Source organism: Botrytis fragariae, assembly GCF_013461495.1.
Source record: "Botrytis fragariae strain BVB16 chromosome Unknown tig00000112, whole genome shotgun sequence".
Lineage (NCBI taxonomy): Eukaryota > Fungi > Ascomycota > Leotiomycetes > Helotiales > Sclerotiniaceae > Botrytis > Botrytis fragariae.
In genome coordinates, this window is record NW_023500997.1 from 1,812,982 (window position 1) to 1,833,945 (window position 20,964).

The following is a 20,964-nucleotide window of genomic DNA, read 5'->3' on the forward strand; positions in this document are numbered from 1 at the left end:
CCACGAAGATTGGGAGAAACCTAAACAGCTGCTAACAATAATACAACTGAAATACAATTTGAGAGCCCTGAATGTGATTTGTGTTTCACTACAAATATGGAACCATGAAAGACTTACTTCACCACAAGATTACCACAATGCGGGCCTTGTACCTCCGTGAACAGGATGAGGACAAATCATACAAAGGCTAGGCAAATATTCAGATTTAGTGTTACCCCGGATTGCATGATAGATTCTCCAATCACTAAGCATATAAGCGAGCTAGGTCCACCCCTCAATCTCAATTGAGTAAAGCCTCCGCCATAGAAAGCAATCCTTGTAAAACGAATTGTCTTGCAGTATCTTTGAACAATCATTTGATCTTCATGCTTCCCGGCATCTCGAGTAAAGCTGGAGAGTACTGGTTCCGTTTTTTGGGGGGGGGGGGGGGGGGGGGGGGGGGGGGGGGGGGGGGGGAAGGGGGTGGTCTGAGTTGCTGTGTAGTTTGTATTTTGCGCGTCGTAAAGCTTTTGGGCCCAGAGCTCGACTGTAGACATATGAACAAATGAGGTTGTACATAAAGTATCCGGGTCCCCTTTTTTTGTATGGATAAGAATCCGAATCACCTTGTTAATAATAGTGAATTGTGATGAAAGACGCTCTATGTCATAATTAGAGTCACGTCAGATTAGCCGCAAATATTCAACAACTCAAGAACTCACTTCCAATTCTTAAAAATCTGCGATCGTCGAAACATTCATTCTTGTAGAAGTTTGCTGCTTGTCAGGGAGCAATTTTCACCATGTCTGCGGATGAAAAGATAGGTGTTGGAACGCACGAAGAATATGAAGGTTTTATAACGAAAAAGAAAAGGAACGATAGAACTAATAATTCGATCATAGAACGATAAAATGGATGCGACCCAAGTTAAACTGGTGAAGGCGATGAGGCTTTCACGCAGGCAATGTTGAAGAAGCCACCCAAAACATGGTCAGGACGATCCTTCATACTATACGCTTGTGCGCTAGTGGCTTTCTTTTGCAGCATATGCAACGGATTCGATGGCTCTATGTTCAACTCTCTTCTCGCAATGGAGCATTTTAGGACGTAATTCAACGTGGCCAACGACGGTGCTTGGACTGGAATCGTTACTCCTATGTATTCGATCGGCAGTGTGGTGGCTATTCCTTCTATAGGACCGGCGATCGATACTTGGGGAAGAAAGGTCGGAATCTATATCGGAGCTTCATCGATTATGCTGGGAACTATAGTCCAATCTACCACGATCCACTCGAGTATTGTTATCGGGCAATCCATGGGCGGCAGGTTTCTGCTTGGATTTGGTGTGGGGATTGTTGCACCAGCGGGCCCAATGTAAGTAATAATAATACTCGGAAAAATCTGGGAACGTTATTAGCTAACTCATCACAAGGTATGTTGGCGAAACATCACATCCTACCCACCGGTTTGTTGTCACTGCTGTAAGTCGAGTGCATCTTTATAAAGATAGGGAATTGTGACCGACTCGCCTCATAGTTCTATAATACCTTTTGGTTAGTTTGTCTCACAAAATGATATCATTCCCGCTTTACAAGGGAACGATCTCTCATATCTCCATCAAATACCTTATATATCCCATGCTAACATATTCTAAGGTTTGTTGGCTCAATTCTTGCTTCGGGATCTGCACGAGCAAGTGCGGGCTTATCCAGTAACCGGTCCTGGCAAGTTCCAGTCTGGCTACAAATGTTATTCCCGGGTCTTTGTATTATCCTAGTATGGGCCCTTCCCGAGAGTCCACATTGGCAATATGTGCATGGATAGCGAGACAAGGCGAAAGCGATGCTTGCACGATACCACGGAGAAGGAAACCCAAATAGCATCTGGGTCGAATTGCAGCTTGATGAATATGAAGAGTATCTGGAACTGGATGGAGTAGACAAAAGATGGTGGGATTATCGAGCACTGTTCAAAGACAAAGCTTCATGATACCGTTTGGCATGCAACTGCACAATTGCTATATTCGGACAGTGGGCTGGCAATGGTATGGAATCTACTCCATTTGGTCGATCTGATTGTATTGACTTCGTGCAAAGGTCCAATTTCATACTTTATTTAGGCTGTTCTTGATACCGCAGGAATTACGGATTCCACTACACAGCTGAATCTCAACTTAGGTTTAAATATCATGCAGTTTGGCTTGGCTTTGTTCGGTGCTTCCCTCGTAGATAAAATAGGTCGTCGTCCTCTACTTCTATTCGCAAACATTGGATGCACTATAGTATGGATCGGAGCCACAGTTTCATCATCCATCAACGCCAATACAGGTAGCAAGAGCAGTGGCTCTGCTGTTGTGACGATGATTTTCCTCTTCGACGCGATTTCCAGTGTAGGTTTTACGCCGTTGCAAGCATTGTACCCTGTAGAATCCCGAGTTTCGAGATGAGGGCAAAAGGAATGGCATTTAGCAACTTTTCTGTGTCGGCAGGTATGCTGTCTCTGTACTAGTAATGCCTTCTTTCTGTGACAACTAATGACTGTGATAGCGACCCTCGTGAACCAGTTCGCATATCCTGTGGCTCTGGAGAAAATCAAGTGGAAAACCTATCTCGTCTTTGTGCTTTAGTGTCCAATATAGGCGCTTGTGATTTATTTCTTCATTCCTGAGACGAAGAACCGCACTGTACGTTGACCTCAACATTTAAACGGTAACATGAGAATAAATCTGACACTGCACTTTAGTTGGAAGAACTGGATAGCAAGCACGTGACACTACAACGAAAAAACTACATGTGAATGAACATCAAGATAGAAGCGCCACACATAGTTCGAAAAAGACGGACACGCTCGGGGAAATTCTGATGATAAGCTTTCTTGGCTATGTCTTAGCCGCCTTGGCATTAGACTTCACTTGAATTGAATTCATTTGAGAGGACATCAGTAAAGACTTCAAACTGTGTAAAACAAAGTAGAGGTGACTTTGTAAAACTAATGATTCAGACTCAGCAAGAGTGGTAATATTACAGAATGCAAAATAATGCTCCAGCCCATATACACGCTTATTCAAAATTAATCATAGAAACAACCATAGATATCTAGAACTCGTTGACCTCATCATTGACAACGTTGTTGATTCCAGAGTCCAATTGGGAAGGCACTCCCTCCTTACTCGCAAATGAGTCGACGGCTATGTCATAGAATGTTAAAGCTAACCAGGACAAATTAGGTGGACGAGAACATACCGGAATCTGCCATGGTGTCTTTGGTGCTATCGCTAATGCCACCACTGGAGTTGTTGCTGTTATCATTCCCGTTATTTCCACCCTGCTGTTGCATTTCACCCTCTCCGAACTCTTTGATATCTTCTCCGAGACCCATGATAATGATCGGTAGGAGTAAATGGTGGTTTAGGTGTTCTAAGGAAACTGTCAACATAAGCTGAGAAGGGGCATAGATAAGTAGCACAATGGAAGACTCACTGGTGGATTGTTGACGGCTTTGAGTTAAATTCTGCGCGGGTGGTGTTGATGGTGAAAAGGGTGAGAGCAGAGGAGGACGGATTATCAAGGCATTTTATATTTCGCTGCTCTTGCTGAAACCTGAAATTCTTAGAACAAAACTTGCTTAACAGCTCGCCTCAAGAGCTTTTGCCTCAGTTTCACTGTTACATCACAATAGATGCATCATGATGCACCTCACAATATATTAATCTCCATATTTAGTCTTCCCTCATCCCGAAATCTGCACCCAATACCAAGTTGTTCTAGAGCTTACATGAGCCATTTTGATTTGTTCCTGGACTCCCAGTATCAATCGGGAGCTGTTCAAGGACCCACAGCCAAGATAAACCGGTTCTTATCTGGAAACCCCTGCGCTCTTGCATGAATTAAGCGTCATATTGATGGAGCAAAACATGGGCCAGGTCGCTATCTAAAGTATTGATCGGGATCTGTCGTGCTTGCGAATGTATGGGGAAAAGCCTGGATGAAGCAGACGAATCTATTTTTCAAGCTGTTATGGCCTTCTTGTTCCTTACGTAGGTTTGGCGTTAGGGTCGCTCCTACTTGGTGCACTGGCCGGAAGGAGAAGACTTCTGTATTCTTAAAATAGGCGCCGAGCTACTAGCCGCCCTTTAACGATGGAATGAGAATGAAATGAGTAAGATGGATTGCCCTACCTGCCCCTTTACATTTTCGTTCCACAAGAACTTTGTTCTTTGCAGAGTTAGCACGTGGGACGAGGGAAAGGATAAATCTAGTTTCACGTGATCTAACTCTCCGCTCCACTACCTCTTTCTCGTAATGCCAAGCCATGTGCACTTCTTCGATAAGCACGATAAGCAATGCACCTGATCGGATGCTGTGTTGACAGTCTCAGTTTCTTCCTTTAATTCACATCAGACATATCTTCATCCTAATTTTGCATTCGTGTTCTAGATTGAAATTGGTATTGACATTGATATTGATTTCCAAGAATTGTTTATTATACCCTCATTGCAAGAAGCGCAGTTCCCTTCATCTCCTGATTCATCGACCTCACTGACCGCTGTCATTCTCCAGCTTGCATAAACATTATAGACAACCTCAAGTCATCATGGAATACAAAATGGAATACAAACAACCTTTACCAATGTTCTCCCAATCCATAACACCTCGCATCATCATTCATGGCGGTGCAGGTAATATTCTCCCCGCGAACCTTCCACCGGCGAAGTATAAGCTATATCACGACTCACTCCTTCGCATCATTTCCAACACTCACCATTTCCTCACGTCGCCATCCTCCTTTCCTCTTCACAAAACGTCCTCTTCTACCACCACAGCTCTCGATGCTGTCACCTATGCAGTTACGCAACTGGAAGATAACCCTTTGTTCAACAGTGGCCATGGTGCAGTTTTTACTCGTGATGGAATTAATGAACTGGAGGCATCGATAATGGTTTCAAGTGGGAAGAAGAAGAGAGGAGTAGGACTTATGGGATTACAACACGTCAAGAATCCAATAAAGCTTGCGCGCGAGATGTTGATACGAGGAGAACAAGACTTGGAGGGTGGAAATGGTGAACATCGAGGGCCGATGAGTGTTGAAGAGGACGCCTTTAGGCAAAGCCACGGAGCACAAGGACATTCACAGTTGCACAAATATTCAGCCGAAAAATTGGCAAAAGAATGGGGATTGGAGCTTGTAGATGAGAAATACTTTTTTGTACAAGCAAGGTGGGATGAACATATATCGGGGTTAAAGAAGGAGAAGGATAGAAATGGAAATGCATCTTGGGATGCTCAAGAATTTATACCCCAAGGAACTTGTGGGGCTGTGTGCCTTGATGCGGATGGGGTGCTGTGTGTAGGTACTAGTACTGGAGGTATGACAAATAAATTGACAGGTAGAATTGGGGATACGCCAACGCTTGGTGCTGGTTTTTGGGCAGAGGAGTGGGAGGATACATCAGCGGACGAGGATCTGCAACGACTTCAACGACTCCGTCGAAGAATGTACAACCAGCGTCCAATCATCGCCTTAGGTGATCAGCTGAAAGGTATTTTGGCAGATTGTTTCCCAGGCTTGAATTTAAGATCTTACAACCTGATTCACCAAGAAGCGCTGGAAGATGAAGCTATGATGTCCAGGAAACATATGAGGGCCACCGCTATGTCGGGAACCGGAAATGGTGATTCTTTCCTTCGCCTTGCAGCTGCAAGAAGTGCATCAGCGATTGCCCGATATCGTCCTGAGACTTCCCTTCAAGCCGCTATCGCAGAAGTAACTGGTCCCGGTGGAGATCTGGTGAAATCTGCAGGAGACCGATGGAAGAAGACAGGCGAAGGTGAAGGAGGTATGATTGGAATCGAGTTACAGGTTGTAGTTGATAACCTTGGCCGGAAGAGAGATGCAGTGAGTCATGTCGTTGCTGATTACAATTGCGGGGGTATGTTCCGCGCCGCTATCAATGAGAATGGAAAAGCTGTGATGAGAGTATGGAGACCAGGACAGTATAATGGCTTGGACATATATGCAGGTGAGGGAAGAGAGTATGAGGTCGCCGATTGGATTGATGCCAAATAAGGCTTGACAGAGTTAGTCCTCAGGAATAGTCTTATCAATAACTTACACGGATTCTGTAACCGATGCTCGTTTCACTAAGCTAGACAAATTTCGAAGGCCAGCCAGTTCTGACGGTTCATTCTCATGCGTCCTCCAGTGAGGGCTGGCAAAAGTGAAGTTAGATTTTTTTTAGCCAGGAAGCCCAATCCTGAACGATCCTCATTTGCAAAGCTGATCAAATTTCAAGAATAATTCGGATGACCAAATATTTCCCATACATACACTTTTACTCTCCTCTACGCTCCATTACTGTTGGTCTTCTTCTAAATGATTATGCCGAGCTCAACTAGCCGAATAGTTCCTTCTAAACATTCCTGTATTTATTATCGCTAACTGAACTCGTTTGTGTCCTGTGTTTTTATGGTTCCTCTACATAATCATGAGTAATTCGTATCGCTACCTCTCGCCTTTTACCTGTACACGGCAAATTCTGTTCAAGACTATGACCTGTCTTCCTTTAATTTCCCCAACCTTCTCTCGGACATTTTTGATCCTTGAGCCTTGTGGTTACCATGGAAAAAGTATCAGATATCCATTCTCTATCTTTGATAGAATCGACCATGGCTACCCCCCCCCCCCCCCCCCCCCCCCCCCCCCCCCTTTTTGGTTAGTGATTGGCCCCAAGAAATTTAGGTCAAAGGGACAATAATTAGAGTCACTCTTAGAATGTTGCGCGATTTCTTCACAAGAACATCTCATATAGAGGACCTATCTTTCACGGCACAACCTTTCCTTTTGATACAACGATATCGGGCTGGCAGCTATGTGCTAGCTTATTTGTTCGATACTCCGAACAAAGGTCATAGATAGGTTGTTCTGTCTAATGGTGAAGGGAAGTCCGTCAAGATTTATTTTGCAGTAGTCGAGATCATTTGCCTGCCATAGTGCTTCGGTATAAGCATCTAGACCCTTTTAGCCGTGCTAATTCTTCTCGCATAAAGGGTTGAGAAGGGAACACTCTTATTCTGCACGTTTCAAACAATATCACTTCCTCCACTGGTTATGCCAATAGAACTCGGATTGTTGAGACTTCTAAATTCTAATTTTATTTTCAACCCTGGTTCTTGAAGTTTTTGAAGTTCCATACTGGTCTCTGATTTCTCTGTTCCGTGTGGCAATATCATTGACAGCCTTGCTCCTTCTCTATACGCAAATTATCCACTGAATCCTATCCCGATCTTATGTGCTTGTCTGCTCGTTGATATCTCTACACTTCCAGATATTTTACCATTACACCCCCCCCCCCCCTGATAATTCGGTCGCTTATTCTTCATTTTAAACATAAAGTGGCGAGTCACTTATGCCAGCATTAAACTGCTCTTATCCAACTTAGCCAGTGCCCGCAGTACTCTTCGTGCTAGGGTAAGTTTGACAGGGGCTCTTTTGAGAGGGACTGCTATTCTAAACTGTAGAATCTACAGCTTTTCGCAAGGTTAAGCCATGGAACACTAGTTCTAGCTCAGGGTGACTCAATCAGCGCTGGAGGTGATTCCGTTCACACACCCTCGAAAATTGAGTTTTCTACTGTTGGGATCTATGGAATTTGACTCGATATCGAAAGGTCGGTCAGGTTGGTAACAACCCTCCTCTAACTTGATGAAATTTAACACTTTTGACGTCGTTTTCCAGCTGCGCGAATTGATCGAGTCCTGTAGTTTCAGATACCCCAGAATTCATATTCTCGTAGATGACCCAGGCCATCGAATCTAATTCACAATGCCTTTAACCCAATAGCGGTGGAGTGGACGAGTCCTACACTGCGAGTCAAGTAAAAAGAGATTATGTGATCCGTCACAAGCCTCCTTTCTGCCTCAAGATCTTTCGCCGCTTGTATTTATGAATCAATTTTGACGATTTCCTCTCGAGCTATGTCTATAATTAGATGCAGTTCTGACTCTTTAGATTGTATAGTCAATGCAATTCGTGTTAGCTAAACCTTTCGGTGTATAGAATAGGTTACACGACAAACAGCTCTTAGTGCTAGTGTAGGTTGTACTGGGGCATTGAATCGGGTCCGTTGATGAAGGCATCTTAGACCCGAATTGATGGCAAGAACTGATGACTTGAAGGTTTTTTCTCACACAGCGGGAAAAAAGTGGGCCGATACTTATATCACCGAAAAATGCAAGTTGGCTTCGAATTCAACCGCGATGAAAGGATGAAAGAATCTGGTTGATCATGACTCCTCAATTAATCACCCAACGGAATCTTTTGGCAAAAGTCGGGCATAATTAGCGAATATAGCTGCAAATCCATGAGTCGAATGATGGCTGATGCTGGCCGACATTCACACCCCCAGGTGATGCAGCCACTATTTCTCCTTCCTCTTGAACCTGTTTCTTTGTTTTGATCTTCTATGTACAAGGCTATTCATGAATATTTGCTTCATGAAGCTCACCCAACATTGCTTTCAATTCAATGATTATTTCATGAATCGCTTCAATTTCCCAAGTAATTGTCCCAGCATAACCTTCCATTCTGCCCATTGATCAACTTCTTCGATACTTTCTCATGCCTCATAGACGTGTATTTCAAGAAGCCGATGCGTAGGACGTTTTGCTTCTGGGTGAATACCCTGAGCCGCATGAGAAGCGGAATGAAAGAAGTAAGTACTCTAGGCGGGGTAAACGGAGTGCATGGTCTTCCATTTAAGGTACTAGTGACAAGATTCGTCTCTTGAATAGAGCTGTCATCCGTTTGTGAAGTCATTACTCCAGAGTTGTTAGATTGACACGTAAAACTTATAACGGTTCAAGTCTGGGCAATGAGAGAAAAAATTAGACGTGTCGTCAATCACTGAGCCGAATTTGGAGATGTGACACATTACATACCCTCATACTTTCTAGAAGTTTAAAGGCTAAGCAATATACATTTCTATTATTTCGTACAAAGTTCTACCTCTTTATAAAATCAACACGTCTCATGTTCGATGAGTTGTTTGACGTTCATTATGATCACTTTCACAGGGAGCATATCTCTCTGAATTTTGGGGGTACTCTAAATTTTCATGCCTCAAAGAGTTCCAGAGATCGAGTGGTGATGCACGAGATACTGCTTTGTATAGACAGAAGTGAAAAGCGAGGTTTTTGTTAGAGTGCAAACTTGTGCTACGAGACGTGCAATTTATGAGATTTTGTGAGATCCGCCGATCAACCCTGTGTTCATCTGGATTGGTTTCATTAAAAATAACTTGTGATGTTCTGTTCGTGAGTTTTTGAACGCAAGGGGTCGAAGGACATGTTCATAGTTCTCTACCTTCAATTTAAGAAAAGTGATGATTTCTACTTTGGTTGGCATGTTATCATAAAATGAAGTCGTTGAAAGGGTCCCTGATTAGAGAATGCTGTAGCTCTTAGTGAGTAGAGAATCAAAATTCATGATAATTTGAGTAACGTATAATAATATTGCTGGATAGGTAACAACGGTGACAGATCTTCTAATACTACAGCAAAGGCGACCAGATTGCTTCGAAACATAGTTATTGTCATTGCTATGATCAAACGGAATTCTCTCGAAATCGATCAAGCTAATCAGCGTTCAATTTCTTGAATACACAATCACTTTCCATCACGATACCCGTCGATATGGTCACAACTTCCAAGTCCATTTACATCAAAGCCAGACATCAATGAGCGTTCGGGTAGAAAGGCAAGCCAAGAGACACGGATCTGGAAACCATCGAGCATGTCTTGTGTCAAATTCTTTGATAGGTCGGGCTGTAATTTGATTGAGCAGCGGGCTGTATCCTTGGAGACCTAGTAATCATTTGAAGCTTGTGGTGCCGGTAGAATAACTATCCGCTTCTAGTTTGATGTCCTCAAGTTTCACCTGTTTCAACTGGGCTGCGCTGATAATTTGAGATCACGGGTAGCTTACCCCTCTTCCAAGATCACATTATATTAGCTTCAATGTTATCCAGTCAAATCTTTTGAAAGCACAATCTCAAAATTCGCCCAAAAGGCTGGTATCATTCGAACTAAAGTATAATGCTAAGCCAACTACCCTCCCACTCCTTCTACCCTCGAGACGTGACGACAATGCCTTCTCACACACTTCATTCACGTATGTATATGTTTTACTTTCCTTTCAGAACGCCATCATGATAATTTCATCTCATACAGCCCACCAAACAACATTCTATTTCCTTGGTAACTCCCTGAACACCTTCCTGAAGATCAGCCGGCTATTGTACAAATTATTAAGCCTAATTCTTTCGTTGTCTGTTCATTTCAATAATAATTAGCAAAGTTCTTGAAGATTATAAGTTTCCCAACCAAACCTTCAAATCCTTGCCAGCTGGTCAAGTTGAGGAAAAGACTTACCTAAATGCGCACTATCACTCGCTTGTCCACACGGTAAATGCGCCGCTGGCGCTCCAAACTCCTTTTCCAAGAATCGAATACTTGGGATCGAACCTCCTTCTCTGATATAGAGCGGCTTCCTCCCCATGCCTCTCACATTTCCACCACCCAATCCTTTTCCTTCTTTACTTTTACTAACTACCTTACCGCCTTCATCTCCGTACCCTTCATTTTCTTTCTCGTTGCAGCTGTTGGAAACATCTTCCGCGTCTAGCGTTAAGGATGCAAGATCTACCGGTGCGGCCGCTAAACTCGTATGATCGCTTCCACCAGTTAAACGCGTAGTTGTCGCAGGTGTGGGTTTGAGACTTGGCGATGCGCTGACGGGGCTCGCGGGTAAGTTTTCCTTCTCCTTCTCAACATATTTGGGACCTTGTACACTACTCCTTCTCGTATGGTCCGTAATCGGTCCCCAAACCTCCATGATAGCCTCTTCCAACGTCCTAAAAATCTCATTTTCGGGATCACCGAGCCAAGCATCTGCTTGGTTGTCAATTGTAATCGTGAGATTGTTATGTGTATCGAGCTTTGCGAAAGCATCTTGAAGAAATTTTGTCAAGGATTTAATAACATCGTCGACTTCCTGATTGGGAACCAAACGGAGGGAGATAGCTGCGCTCGCGTGGGACGAAACCAGAGAACCATCTGGCCCAGAAACTTTATAGCGATGAACAGTCAGATTTGGTTCTCTCCATCTAGCCATAATAGATTGTTTCAGAGTAGTGGCCGGTCCGAGTTCTGGATTACGACGGAGGAGGGTCGATACAATATCATCGTAACGAGCTTCTTCGGCTGGTGTGAGTGGAAGAATTTCATCATAAAATCCAGGGATTTGAATCCTGTTATGCAGCCCCTTTAGCTTTGCGAGGATAGCTGTCAAATCAAAAAGTGGTTCATCCATCATGAAACTTCCATCAACTCCACTATGGACATCGGGATGCTTGCTATTGACTTTAACAGTAGCATGAAGAACACCTCTGAGACCATATGTCAGGCAAGGAACTTCGTCATCGAGCCAATAACTATTGGCAAGAATGATATAATCAATATCCCCAATCAATTCCTTATACTTTCTCACAGCATCCTTAAAACCTCTTGATCCACTCTCTTCTTCTCCCTCAATCAAAAATGTAACATCAGAATCTAAAGCCTTCTCGTGAACCAAATCAACAACTCCATAAAGAGCAGCCATAATTGGACCTTTATTGTCACTTACACCTCTTCCATAGAGGTACCCATTTACCCCCTTCATTTGGAAAGGATCGATAATCCATTTCTTCTGCTTGTCATCCGCGGGAACAACATCATAGTGTCCATAAAACAAGATCTTCTTCCTCTTTGCAGCAGTCTCCGGATTTCCCTTGAACTTGGCGTAAACAATTGGGTTATGATGAGCTTCAGTTGTTAACATCTCAGTAACAGCTCCATGTTTTTTAAACAATGTTCTCAAAAAGGTAGCACCTCGTCGACAATCCTCGGCATGATCAGGACGTGCGGAAATCGTCTTGAAAGCCACAAAATCTTGCAGCGATTTGATAAGTTGGTCATCTTGAAGTGACTCGCGTTTTGGATATGTGCCCGTGTCACATCCAGTAACATCCCATATCGAAACTGAACAATCGTTCGCACCAGTTATGTAAAGTTGTTGACCATGATGGGTAGCAACTGCGGAAGCCAAAATTCTACCTCCGTGAGCTTTCCATCGTTTGACACACTGATATTTTTGACTGAAATTTGAGGAAGTTTTGTATTGACCGTATTGTACCGTGCTGTATTTCTGCAAAATGTTAGCCACTTGTACGAGACCACTGCACAGAAAACAGGAGAATCAAACTCACTCTAGCATGCCCGGTACTTCCACCACTCCAGAGATATCCCCACCCCATCTGCAGAGTCATAACATCCCCTCTATTTGCTCTGATAACTCTCAACTTCTGTCTCGTATCCAAATCCCACAACTCAATCACTCCCTCCAATTTGCTACTATAGAGAAAACTTCCGTCCACCGCCAAACTCAAAACGCTTTCCGCATCGTCTTCACCTAGTTTTTCAATCTCCTCGATCCCCTCGTCTTCATCCTTGCTCAATCTCCACAACTTAATTGTACCGTCCCCTCCGCCTGAAATTAGCATATCCTCATCCGTATCAACCTGCCTGGAGACTCCTCGAACCATGAGCATGCAATAGACATATCCAAAGTGAGCGTATTGTTTCATATGGGCCTTGTCAATCTCCAACATATCTCCCTGGTCCGCAGCGGCTCTTCCAGCCGGCCTCGGTCTTGGTGTGCTTGTCCCTCCATGTTGCACACTATCGAAAAATCGATGGTTCCTCCTATCTGGGTGACGTTCTGGATTTGGTGTAGGTCTCGTCGCGGAATCCCTCAGACTAACCCATTGTATACTCGTGTTTTGAGCGCCCAAATACACCGTTTCGAATTGCGGGGAATAGGCTACAGAAAATACGTCGCCGACATCGTAGGTACTGTAAATATGGTACTTGCGGACTAAAGTAGTAGGACACCATGCATTGACAATGGCATCACCAGCGGATGAGAACAAAAGTTTGCCATCTGCAGATAGGAATAGGGAGAGTACACTGCGGGTGTGTGCTTGGATGCGCGAAACAAGCTCGTAGGATGTGAGAGACCAAACAACTATTTCTCCATCTTGAGTGCCGGCATAAATATATTTTGAACCTACAGCAAGAGTGAGGATCGAGGAATCGTTTTCGAGGTGGTGAAGAAGTTGGGGCGATGAGGGATCGAGGTCATCTTCAGAACTGGTTCGTTGGCTAGGATCGTGGGACAATGAGTCAATTTGATAATTTTCGTCTTCAGTGCTACCTAGAAGATTGTTAGTTGTTGGCGAGGTAGAATTATCTGTGTGTGAAGATGTAGTTGTAGCTGAAGAATGAGTATTTGCGTTTCTTGAACCAAAGATTGAGGTCATCTTTTAGTTGATGATTGGAGGGGAAGGGGGGGGAAAGTAAGCAGAAGAATTGGAACTATTGCTAGGTTGATGAGCGTAAAGTAGTGACCGAGCGACCGACTGACCGACTGACCGACTAACCTCAGCCCGAATTTCCACCTCACAAACCAACCAAAAGTTTGCGATGAGAACATGATATGATGAATGCTTACAGGAAACATATGAAAGAAAATAAAATATATCAACTCACCATGACTTTCAACATCACTGTCTTCTTCCCTTTCCCAAGCTTCAATGGCTTCACGTTGTTGAATATCAATATCACTCTCACTAACACGCCTAATCTCCTGGGGATTATCCATAATTGAATTCATCCTCGCACAACAATTCCACCTCTCCAAATCCAAATCAATATCAGTGTCAATATTGAGATCAAGGTATCGATAGTATTGATCTGTATCCTTGTACTCGTACGTATTTTTATTTGTCGGTACACCTTCAATACTTTGCTTCTGTCCCGACGGTACATGTGTATCTTTTTCATATATTAGATTTGATGTTGAGTTCACGTTTCTGTCCTTCTTCCCGTCAATCGTGAAAAGGGAGGTTGCAATGAGGGAACCCATATTGTAAAGGAATTGTCTGATTGTATTTGATTTTCATTCAATCAAACTCAGTTAAATCACACAATTCAATGGGTAATTGGATAATGTTTTGGAAGGAGAATTGCGTAACTTTTAATCACTATTACGCCTTTGAAAGGTTACATGATAACTGAGACCGAACGCATATTCCTAAGAGGTACGTACCCTTCACTCTTAAGGGGTGACTTTACTTATATAGGAGTTTCTCATATATCAGCGCTTCGCTCCTTTACTTTTTCCCCTTTTCCCTTTCCCCTTCCAACCTTTACCCAAACTCTCCGCATCTCTTACCCTATATCTTGACTCATGTTGGTTGGTGTCTCCTAATAAGAAATTGGAAAAGCAATATTCAGTGGCTATCACTTGCCCGTGCCGCACGAGGGATCCATATCTATTCGACCTCACTGTTTCTCCTACGTCTTCTTTATTTGTACCCAATCTGTGTCATGCTTTGATGCTACACCGCATTATTAGTTCCTCGCCATACGTGTTGCCCGCATAAGTTAAGTGGTCATCATAACGTGTTAGTATCATTCAAGTGGTTGGTTTGGGTGCTACAAATTCAGTCTTGGGACGTGGCTGCCTGTCGCTGTGCTCCCCTCTTTGTAAAAGTTTCAATCATGATGTAACGTCGAGACACATTTCATTCTTGGCCAATCGTTTGTTCTTTGCGTTTTTGGCGACTGATGACTCAATCGATGTATGATAGAGTAGGGGAGTCAGTAAAGTCATGAAATGAGTGATCGAATATAGTCATTATCAATATTACTCTAGATTTGTAAGTATCCATGTATTTAATATAATCTGTTTGTCTTTCTCTCTTCCCCGTTTATCCATCCATAAAATTTCTTCATCACACCAACAAGTGCATAGCGAAACCAAGGAACTTCACTCAATCCAGCCGACACCGAAAATGCCCGCTAGAAAGAAAACATTCCGTCAAGGAGCTTCCTGCGAACCATATCACACGACCTTGTCTTTCCAAGAAGATCTACAGCCATCCTTCGGCCCATCCAGATCACCCCATCCAAGCCAACCTTGCCCTCCTCGACGCGTAGGCTCATGCTTTGGATTACAAAATCCAGATGGTGCATGCACTTGTTTCAGAGACTGTTCCGAACCGGGAGACTTTTCACATCCTAACAACATTTGTCCGCCACGACATATACAATCTTGTATTCGAAAGAAGCATCAAGATGATTTATACAATTTTCTTGGAGCGTGTGACGAAGAATCAGTGGCTGATGACGATGCTCCAGGAACACGCATTCCTATAGTAATTCCAAATGCCGTCAGAGACATGAATAATAAACGGTATTCACATAACCAAGTTCAAGATGATGTCCATTTCCCACTGCCAATCCGTACGAATCAGCGTTGGAAAGATCATCGTATCAATTAGAATGACAAGGGGGAAAATGTACTGCCGCCACCATCTTGCTCCTTATCCAGACCCCCCGATTGTCCACCTCAGGATTCTTTCTACAATAGCTTCAGTGATCAGATTGATCTACTGACCGAGATACATAGACTCCATGAACGAATTGATTCGCTGGAAAACAACATTCCGGGACATGTGAAAACGACGGCTTATTGTCGATGCAGTTGCCATAGGTCGACACGACCTAAGACGCCTCCGCCGGATAATTATTGGCATGAAAACGAGTCACAACTGTTTCCAGATCCAAGAAATGATTGGGATGAAAGTGGTGAGCCTGGTGTTTCTACTCCAGTGGTGTGAGCAAGGTACTCGGGGTGTTGAACATTCGCTGAGTGAGATTTTATCGGGCTTGAGGGGATTGAGTCCTAATACCATCTGTCATCTCCAAGTTCTTCTTGAACGCAATGTTGTTCTGGGCCTACCTCACGTTAATTGAGGAGAGATAAACCATTGTGGGCAGAGTGTCGACGTAAGATGAATGAGGTTAAAATAGTTTGATGCACATAGAATGAATAGCCGTGTTGTTTTAATCTCAGTCCACCCACCATATGTGATTCAAGCTCACGCCGATGCCTAACAATCAGAGTCCGTTCGCCATAGTCACATATCCAGGCTCTAGTACTCCAAATTCCATTCAAACCACCTCACTCATTTCTCTCTCCCTTGTCCTCATCTTTACCCGGCCATAGAACTTGCTTCAAAACCACAGCTCTAATATGCGCCGCAAAAACGAGCAACCAGACAATTACAAGAATAATCGTCAATCCACTTCCTACCCAAAGCACGCCCTCACTTTTGAAAGCCTTCCCGATATTGATGATAACAATAGTGAATCCCACATTTGGAAAAACGAAAGCATACCACACAAGATGGAAACTCATCTCTTTTGCGCCCGCCAAAACCGACACCATTGAAATGCAAAAGAACCAAAATGCTGTAGCCCATAAAAATACTGCAGCAGAGACTGCAATAATTCGGAATATGTCGGCAATGATATCTGGGTTCGTGATTGATGATATTGTAGTATACGCCGGGTAAATTTTGGAGAAGTTCTCACTCATGCCTAACAATGCCAACCCAGTAAAACTAGGTGGTCCAACTGCAATAAACATTCCCGGTCTCGTGTTGGGTTCTGGCAAGCCATTTGTCATCAATCTTCCAATATAAGGACCGTACATGAAGACCGCGACAAAGATTCCCAATCCTTGAAACGTAATTCCAGCAACCAGCATAGGAAGTGCATGTTCAGGAGTTTGTGACCCTGTTGTAACGGAAGCGAGGGTGCCGCAAAGCATAACGGGAAAGATAGGAAGAATCCAGGCGGGAGTCATGGACTGGAGTGTTTGTTGTTTGGCGGCAAAAAGATAGCAATATTGACCGACAGCACCAAAGAATGTGAGGGCCGTATAGATCCAGAATATGACTCGGAGGGCGGTGATAAGCCATGGGCCACAATGGGGAACGCCATATAATTGCGTGTTTGCAATTATACTCAACAATGAAATCCAAAATGTTGGGAAAAAGAGGGATTCGGTAGCATCTTGCAATGAGGCAGAAAATGCCTTTGGATATAATATAAACCGTGCCGAGATCCCAGAACATAAGAGAATGAAAAGAAATAAATCCAAGATGAAAACGATGTCCCCCAAGATAGTCAGGCCATTGAACTTGTGTGGTGTATTTGCGAGCAATAGAGCAATTCCTCCAGTACTCATAGTAAGAGTAAACCACGCCCATGTAAAATGATGAATCCTCTCTCGAAATGTGATTTTGCCATTGTTGGCAACTGTCAACTTTTCCTTCATGGCATGGGGAGTTCCGTCACTATCTTTGAAGATATTGTCGGTTTGTCCTTCGAGAGCACCTGTGGAGTATGTCCGAAGATTGTCATTCCGATTCGGACGTTGAGTTGCCATCGTGGCGGTTTATTCGATCTATACAGATGTGCCAGTATGTTGTGATGCTAATAATGATAGAAAGCTCATTCTCACTGCCAGAAGATGCAAGCTATGAGATGGAACTTACGATGGAGAGCAATAATATTCTCAGTCCAGATACATTAATGATCTGCAAGCATCTAGAGACATCGACAACTTGTCGTCATTCTTATGTATGTATTTGTCACAAAACACTTGCGGTATCGAGTTACTCTCAACCTACGGATTCAAGCAGAGTAAGAAAATGAAGAACAAAAAATAAAAATCACCTAATTGCACCGAGACCTTTCCGACGCTGACGTATGAAAAGACGGAGATATAACCGTGCGTTGGCAGCTGATTAATCTCCAGTCCTGCTCACGTGCTACTCTACTTGAGATCTGCATCATGATATTGGGTGCTTGAACATAATCTGGCCACTTCACTATTTTTATACTCGTGTATCTGTTATTCATACCTACCTAAGTAAGTGGAAGTTCGTTAGAGTCCAGGATCGATGTATCGGTTGGTTGACGGGTCTGTCTGTATTTATAGTCTTGGCTGGACGGGCCCATAGATCACACAACAGAAGTTGGTTTGGAAACACGACACTAGCAGAAGTGAGCAAAGAAGTACCCGGTACCTCTAGCTATTAGAGCGAGAGAGATACATATGATGTAATCATCGATCGAAGCATTAATAATGAATTCCAACTTTTTACATGAAATAACATCTTCTGGTTGGAAATAAATTGTAGAACAAATAATCAACTTAAATCATCAATCACGGGTCAATCACGGGATCAAAAGTACACGGAAAAAATTCTTCATGCTCTATCTTCTGATAGATTTTTCATAGATTTGATCTTGATTCTCAATTCTTCATCGCACAACGATCCCGATGAAAGAGAGTCCAGAATCCAGAATTCATCATCCAAAATTCCCTGTCCGTCTACAGACATTATACATTTCTTCTAGATTCCCACCCTACACAATGACGCCCTCACGAAGTAAAGCAGGAATAGAAACCCCAAAAAATCAAAAAGCCCAATTACACCCGATATTAAGTTTTCAATACACTCGTCCTACCTCCAACATTTTTAATACTCGTCGCCTCATAGCTAACATTGAACTCTGTCGTTTTTCTCACCCCCTCTCCCATTTCCTCCAAGATGAACTCTTCATCGCTATCCCTAGGCGCATCTGTTTTCGTCTTCCCAGTCACACCCCTGATCCTACTGTCTCTTGCACTGCCATCATGACTTGGAAGTGCGTTCTTGGTTCCATAATTATCTTTCGAGAAGTTCATGCCATATGCTGATGTTGTCGTTTTGTTGCGCATCAACCAGGGACAAAATTTTACTATGGGAGCTTTTAAGATGGGCAATGAAGCGCAGATTATGGAAACATTGACTTCGAGGAAAGTCCATGAGTTTGACGTCGCTTGATAATACATTGTGTCCGTCGCAGTAATGGCTGGTCCGACTGTGGCCATCCGAACGACGGTGCATGCAATGACACTATTGGACCTATTAGCTTGATAGTGTTCTGTAGGCAATTTACCTGTGAAAATACTGGTTGCTTACAAAAATCCAAGACTAAACATCAAGACCAATCCAAGCTTTTGACTTAACGGAAGTTGAAGTCGTCGAATTTGATAAATTGGCAAGAAGATAATTATCAAATCAGTTACTATTGCCATTACAGATGTGCTATACCAAACGTTTCCAATTTGTATACATGAACCAGGAAGAGCTTTATTCCACGATTTCTCGATGGGACTTAACAGTTTGATTAGAGAACATGCCACAAGATTGGTGTCGGACGAGAAGAGACGGCCACTTACTTGCATGACCAAATGGTGGCACTGACTGCTGCAATACTGTATACAATGACTATTCCAATGGTAACAAAAGTTGCGATTCTGAAATTCTTCGAGGGAAATATCCGTAGGTAAAAAAGACAGATACTGATTTTTGTGAAGCACGAAGCGATTTTGTATAGAAGTTGAGCAGCGAAGAACCACTTCAGAACATTAGTTGGTGCTAGAATAATTGAGAATGGATACATGAGGAAAAAACTTGAACTAACTTTAAGGGCCTCAATCTTGTGCTCTTTTGATACTTGCTAGGGGATGTTAATTATGAAAGCCATTGGTGGTGGTTCATGGATAGATAGATTCATACCGAGGTGTGCAGACCGAAACCATTCTTGGCTTCCATGTTGAACGTCACTGCCATGGCAAGTGCCATTAGCTATACGCGATTAGGTTCTGTAATCATTGCCACTTCGCGCTGTTGATGTCTCCTAATAATTCCAAGCTAAAACGGCCATAAAAGACTTATGCCATAACTCTCGGTTTCAAAAGCAGCGGAGAGCAGAAATCTGTACATACCAATGCCGGCACAATGAACCAATCATCTATCTCCAACTTTTGCAAAAACACTCTCGTCCCTAACCTCGCGCTGACAAAAAAGAAACTTAGACAAGCAAAGGCAATCGCCAAATTCGCAAGGTTTTTTCCCCTAGGATTTGGGATCCCATCGTCGATTGCATCTCTAGCTATTAGGTTATGGAGATCGAATTGAAGATGTGAAAGAAGTATCGTTGAAGAGCTAGTCAGATCAGTGAGAGGCATGATTTGACAAATTTTGACCGTGTCGAGACGCTTCTTCCTTAGCCAAACAATGAACAAGCAGAAGACGAGCGTAGGAGAGAGGGCAATGATAAACGAATATCCGCAAGATATTCTGGGCGATTTGAGATTCACAGTGCAGCACCTAAAAGCACTGTCTATCTATCGCTCCTCCGATTCAAAATCTGACACGAAATTTCACATTTAAAAATGGGTACAGGAGAAAGTAAAGCTTGATGATTACGAATAAGCAGCTCAACCATTCACTAAAGAGGTCCAGTGTGCCACATTACAAACTACTGCAAGCACCTACCTATATGAGTACCTGCATAATGATTTCTACGCACATTAATATCCACATTATCCCCTCAAACATGCCCCGGGGCAAGAAATCACCTTTCACGGAGTGTACGGAATATCTTCAAAAACTTCCTCGGGCGTCATCCGAATCAGTCATTTGCGCTTGAAGATCAGAGCTTGATCTATTCTTGCAAGGCTTGCTTGCACTCCTTGTTTGCCAAGTCAATGCTTCTGAACCACTTTACAACAGTGGGATCTCTTGCTCCTGGTATTTTCAATCCCAATCAGTATCTTAGGGCCGGTACTCTGAAGCACCCTTATTTCTCTTGGGCGCTTTATTAAAATTGTCTACCTTTGGATTTTCGTGGGGGATTGAATATAGGGATATAAGTCAATTGGGATCCCGCAATGAAAGATGTTGAAGCAATCTACTACCTGCCCCTGTCCATGTCCATGCTTCCCCGCCCAAGGACATTATCATGGCAAGAACCGTTGCTAGCAGGTAATTCAATCCCCTAGCGAATACTTCGCATTTCTCCTCGATATAGAAAAGCTTGGTTAGATAAACTTCTTTTTTCAGGCTCGCTTGGAGGTAGGAGACTAATTAGTACTAAGTGGTGGGCCCGCTGAAGAATAAGACATGGCAGGGCAGGG

General features: G+C 43.3%; 8 protein-coding genes across 8 annotated transcripts; 4 read left to right on the forward strand and 4 right to left on the reverse strand.

Moving 5' to 3' along the window:
• Positions 1 to 781: 781 nt before the first annotated feature.
• On the forward strand, positions 782 to 1,090 carry Bfra_008110 (putative lactose permease protein; the record flags this gene model as incomplete). The annotated part of the gene is made up of 2 exons (XM_037338474.1): positions 782 to 830; positions 921 to 1,090. The coding sequence occupies 2 exons, from the start codon at positions 782 to 784 to the stop codon at positions 1,088 to 1,090; spliced, it is 219 nt and encodes a 72-aa protein (XP_037190537.1).
• A 45-nt stretch (positions 1,091 to 1,135) lies between these two features.
• Positions 1,136 to 2,425, forward strand: Bfra_008111 (putative lactose permease protein; the record flags this gene model as incomplete). The annotated part of the gene is made up of 5 exons (XM_037338475.1): positions 1,136 to 1,353; positions 1,412 to 1,460; positions 1,516 to 1,532; positions 1,635 to 1,791; positions 2,099 to 2,425. The coding sequence occupies 5 exons, from the start codon at positions 1,136 to 1,138 to the stop codon at positions 2,423 to 2,425; spliced, it is 768 nt and encodes a 255-aa protein (XP_037190538.1).
• Positions 2,426 to 3,074: 649 nt separating this feature from the next.
• On the reverse strand, positions 3,075 to 3,357 carry Bfra_008112 (uncharacterized protein; the record flags this gene model as incomplete). The annotated part of the gene is made up of 2 exons (XM_037338476.1): positions 3,075 to 3,166; positions 3,222 to 3,357. 2 exons carry the CDS (start codon positions 3,355 to 3,357, stop codon positions 3,075 to 3,077), a joined length of 228 nt encoding a protein of 75 aa, XP_037190539.1.
• A 1,215-nt stretch (positions 3,358 to 4,572) lies between these two features.
• Positions 4,573 to 6,045, forward strand: Bfra_008113 (putative l-asparaginase precursor protein; the record flags this gene model as incomplete). The annotated part of the gene is made up of 1 exon (XM_037338477.1): positions 4,573 to 6,045. One exon carries the CDS (start codon positions 4,573 to 4,575, stop codon positions 6,043 to 6,045), a length of 1,473 nt encoding a protein of 490 aa, XP_037190540.1.
• Positions 6,046 to 10,365: 4,320 nt separating this feature from the next.
• Bfra_008114 (putative wd repeat-containing protein) lies at positions 10,366 to 14,001 on the reverse strand (the record flags this gene model as incomplete). The annotated part of the gene is made up of 3 exons (XM_037338478.1): positions 10,366 to 12,222; positions 12,284 to 13,290; positions 13,626 to 14,001. The coding sequence occupies 3 exons, from the start codon at positions 13,999 to 14,001 to the stop codon at positions 10,366 to 10,368; spliced, it is 3,240 nt and encodes a 1,079-aa protein (XP_037190541.1).
• A 931-nt stretch (positions 14,002 to 14,932) lies between these two features.
• Bfra_008115 (uncharacterized protein) lies at positions 14,933 to 15,760 on the forward strand (the record flags this gene model as incomplete). The annotated part of the gene is given in 3 exon segments (XM_037338479.1): positions 14,933 to 15,295; positions 15,351 to 15,410; positions 15,422 to 15,760. The coding sequence occupies 3 exon segments, from the start codon at positions 14,933 to 14,935 to the stop codon at positions 15,758 to 15,760; spliced, it is 762 nt and encodes a 253-aa protein (XP_037190542.1).
• A 344-nt stretch (positions 15,761 to 16,104) lies between these two features.
• Positions 16,105 to 17,376, reverse strand: Bfra_008116 (putative c4-dicarboxylate transporter malic acid transport protein; the record flags this gene model as incomplete). The annotated part of the gene is made up of 1 exon (XM_037338480.1): positions 16,105 to 17,376. One exon carries the CDS (start codon positions 17,374 to 17,376, stop codon positions 16,105 to 16,107), a length of 1,272 nt encoding a protein of 423 aa, XP_037190543.1.
• Positions 17,377 to 18,438: 1,062 nt separating this feature from the next.
• Bfra_008117 (putative integral membrane protein) lies at positions 18,439 to 20,013 on the reverse strand (the record flags this gene model as incomplete). The annotated part of the gene is made up of 5 exons (XM_037338481.1): positions 18,439 to 18,895; positions 18,962 to 19,156; positions 19,222 to 19,502; positions 19,562 to 19,630; positions 19,771 to 20,013. The coding sequence occupies 5 exons, from the start codon at positions 20,011 to 20,013 to the stop codon at positions 18,439 to 18,441; spliced, it is 1,245 nt and encodes a 414-aa protein (XP_037190544.1).
• Between the last annotated feature and the right edge of the window lie 951 nt (positions 20,014 to 20,964).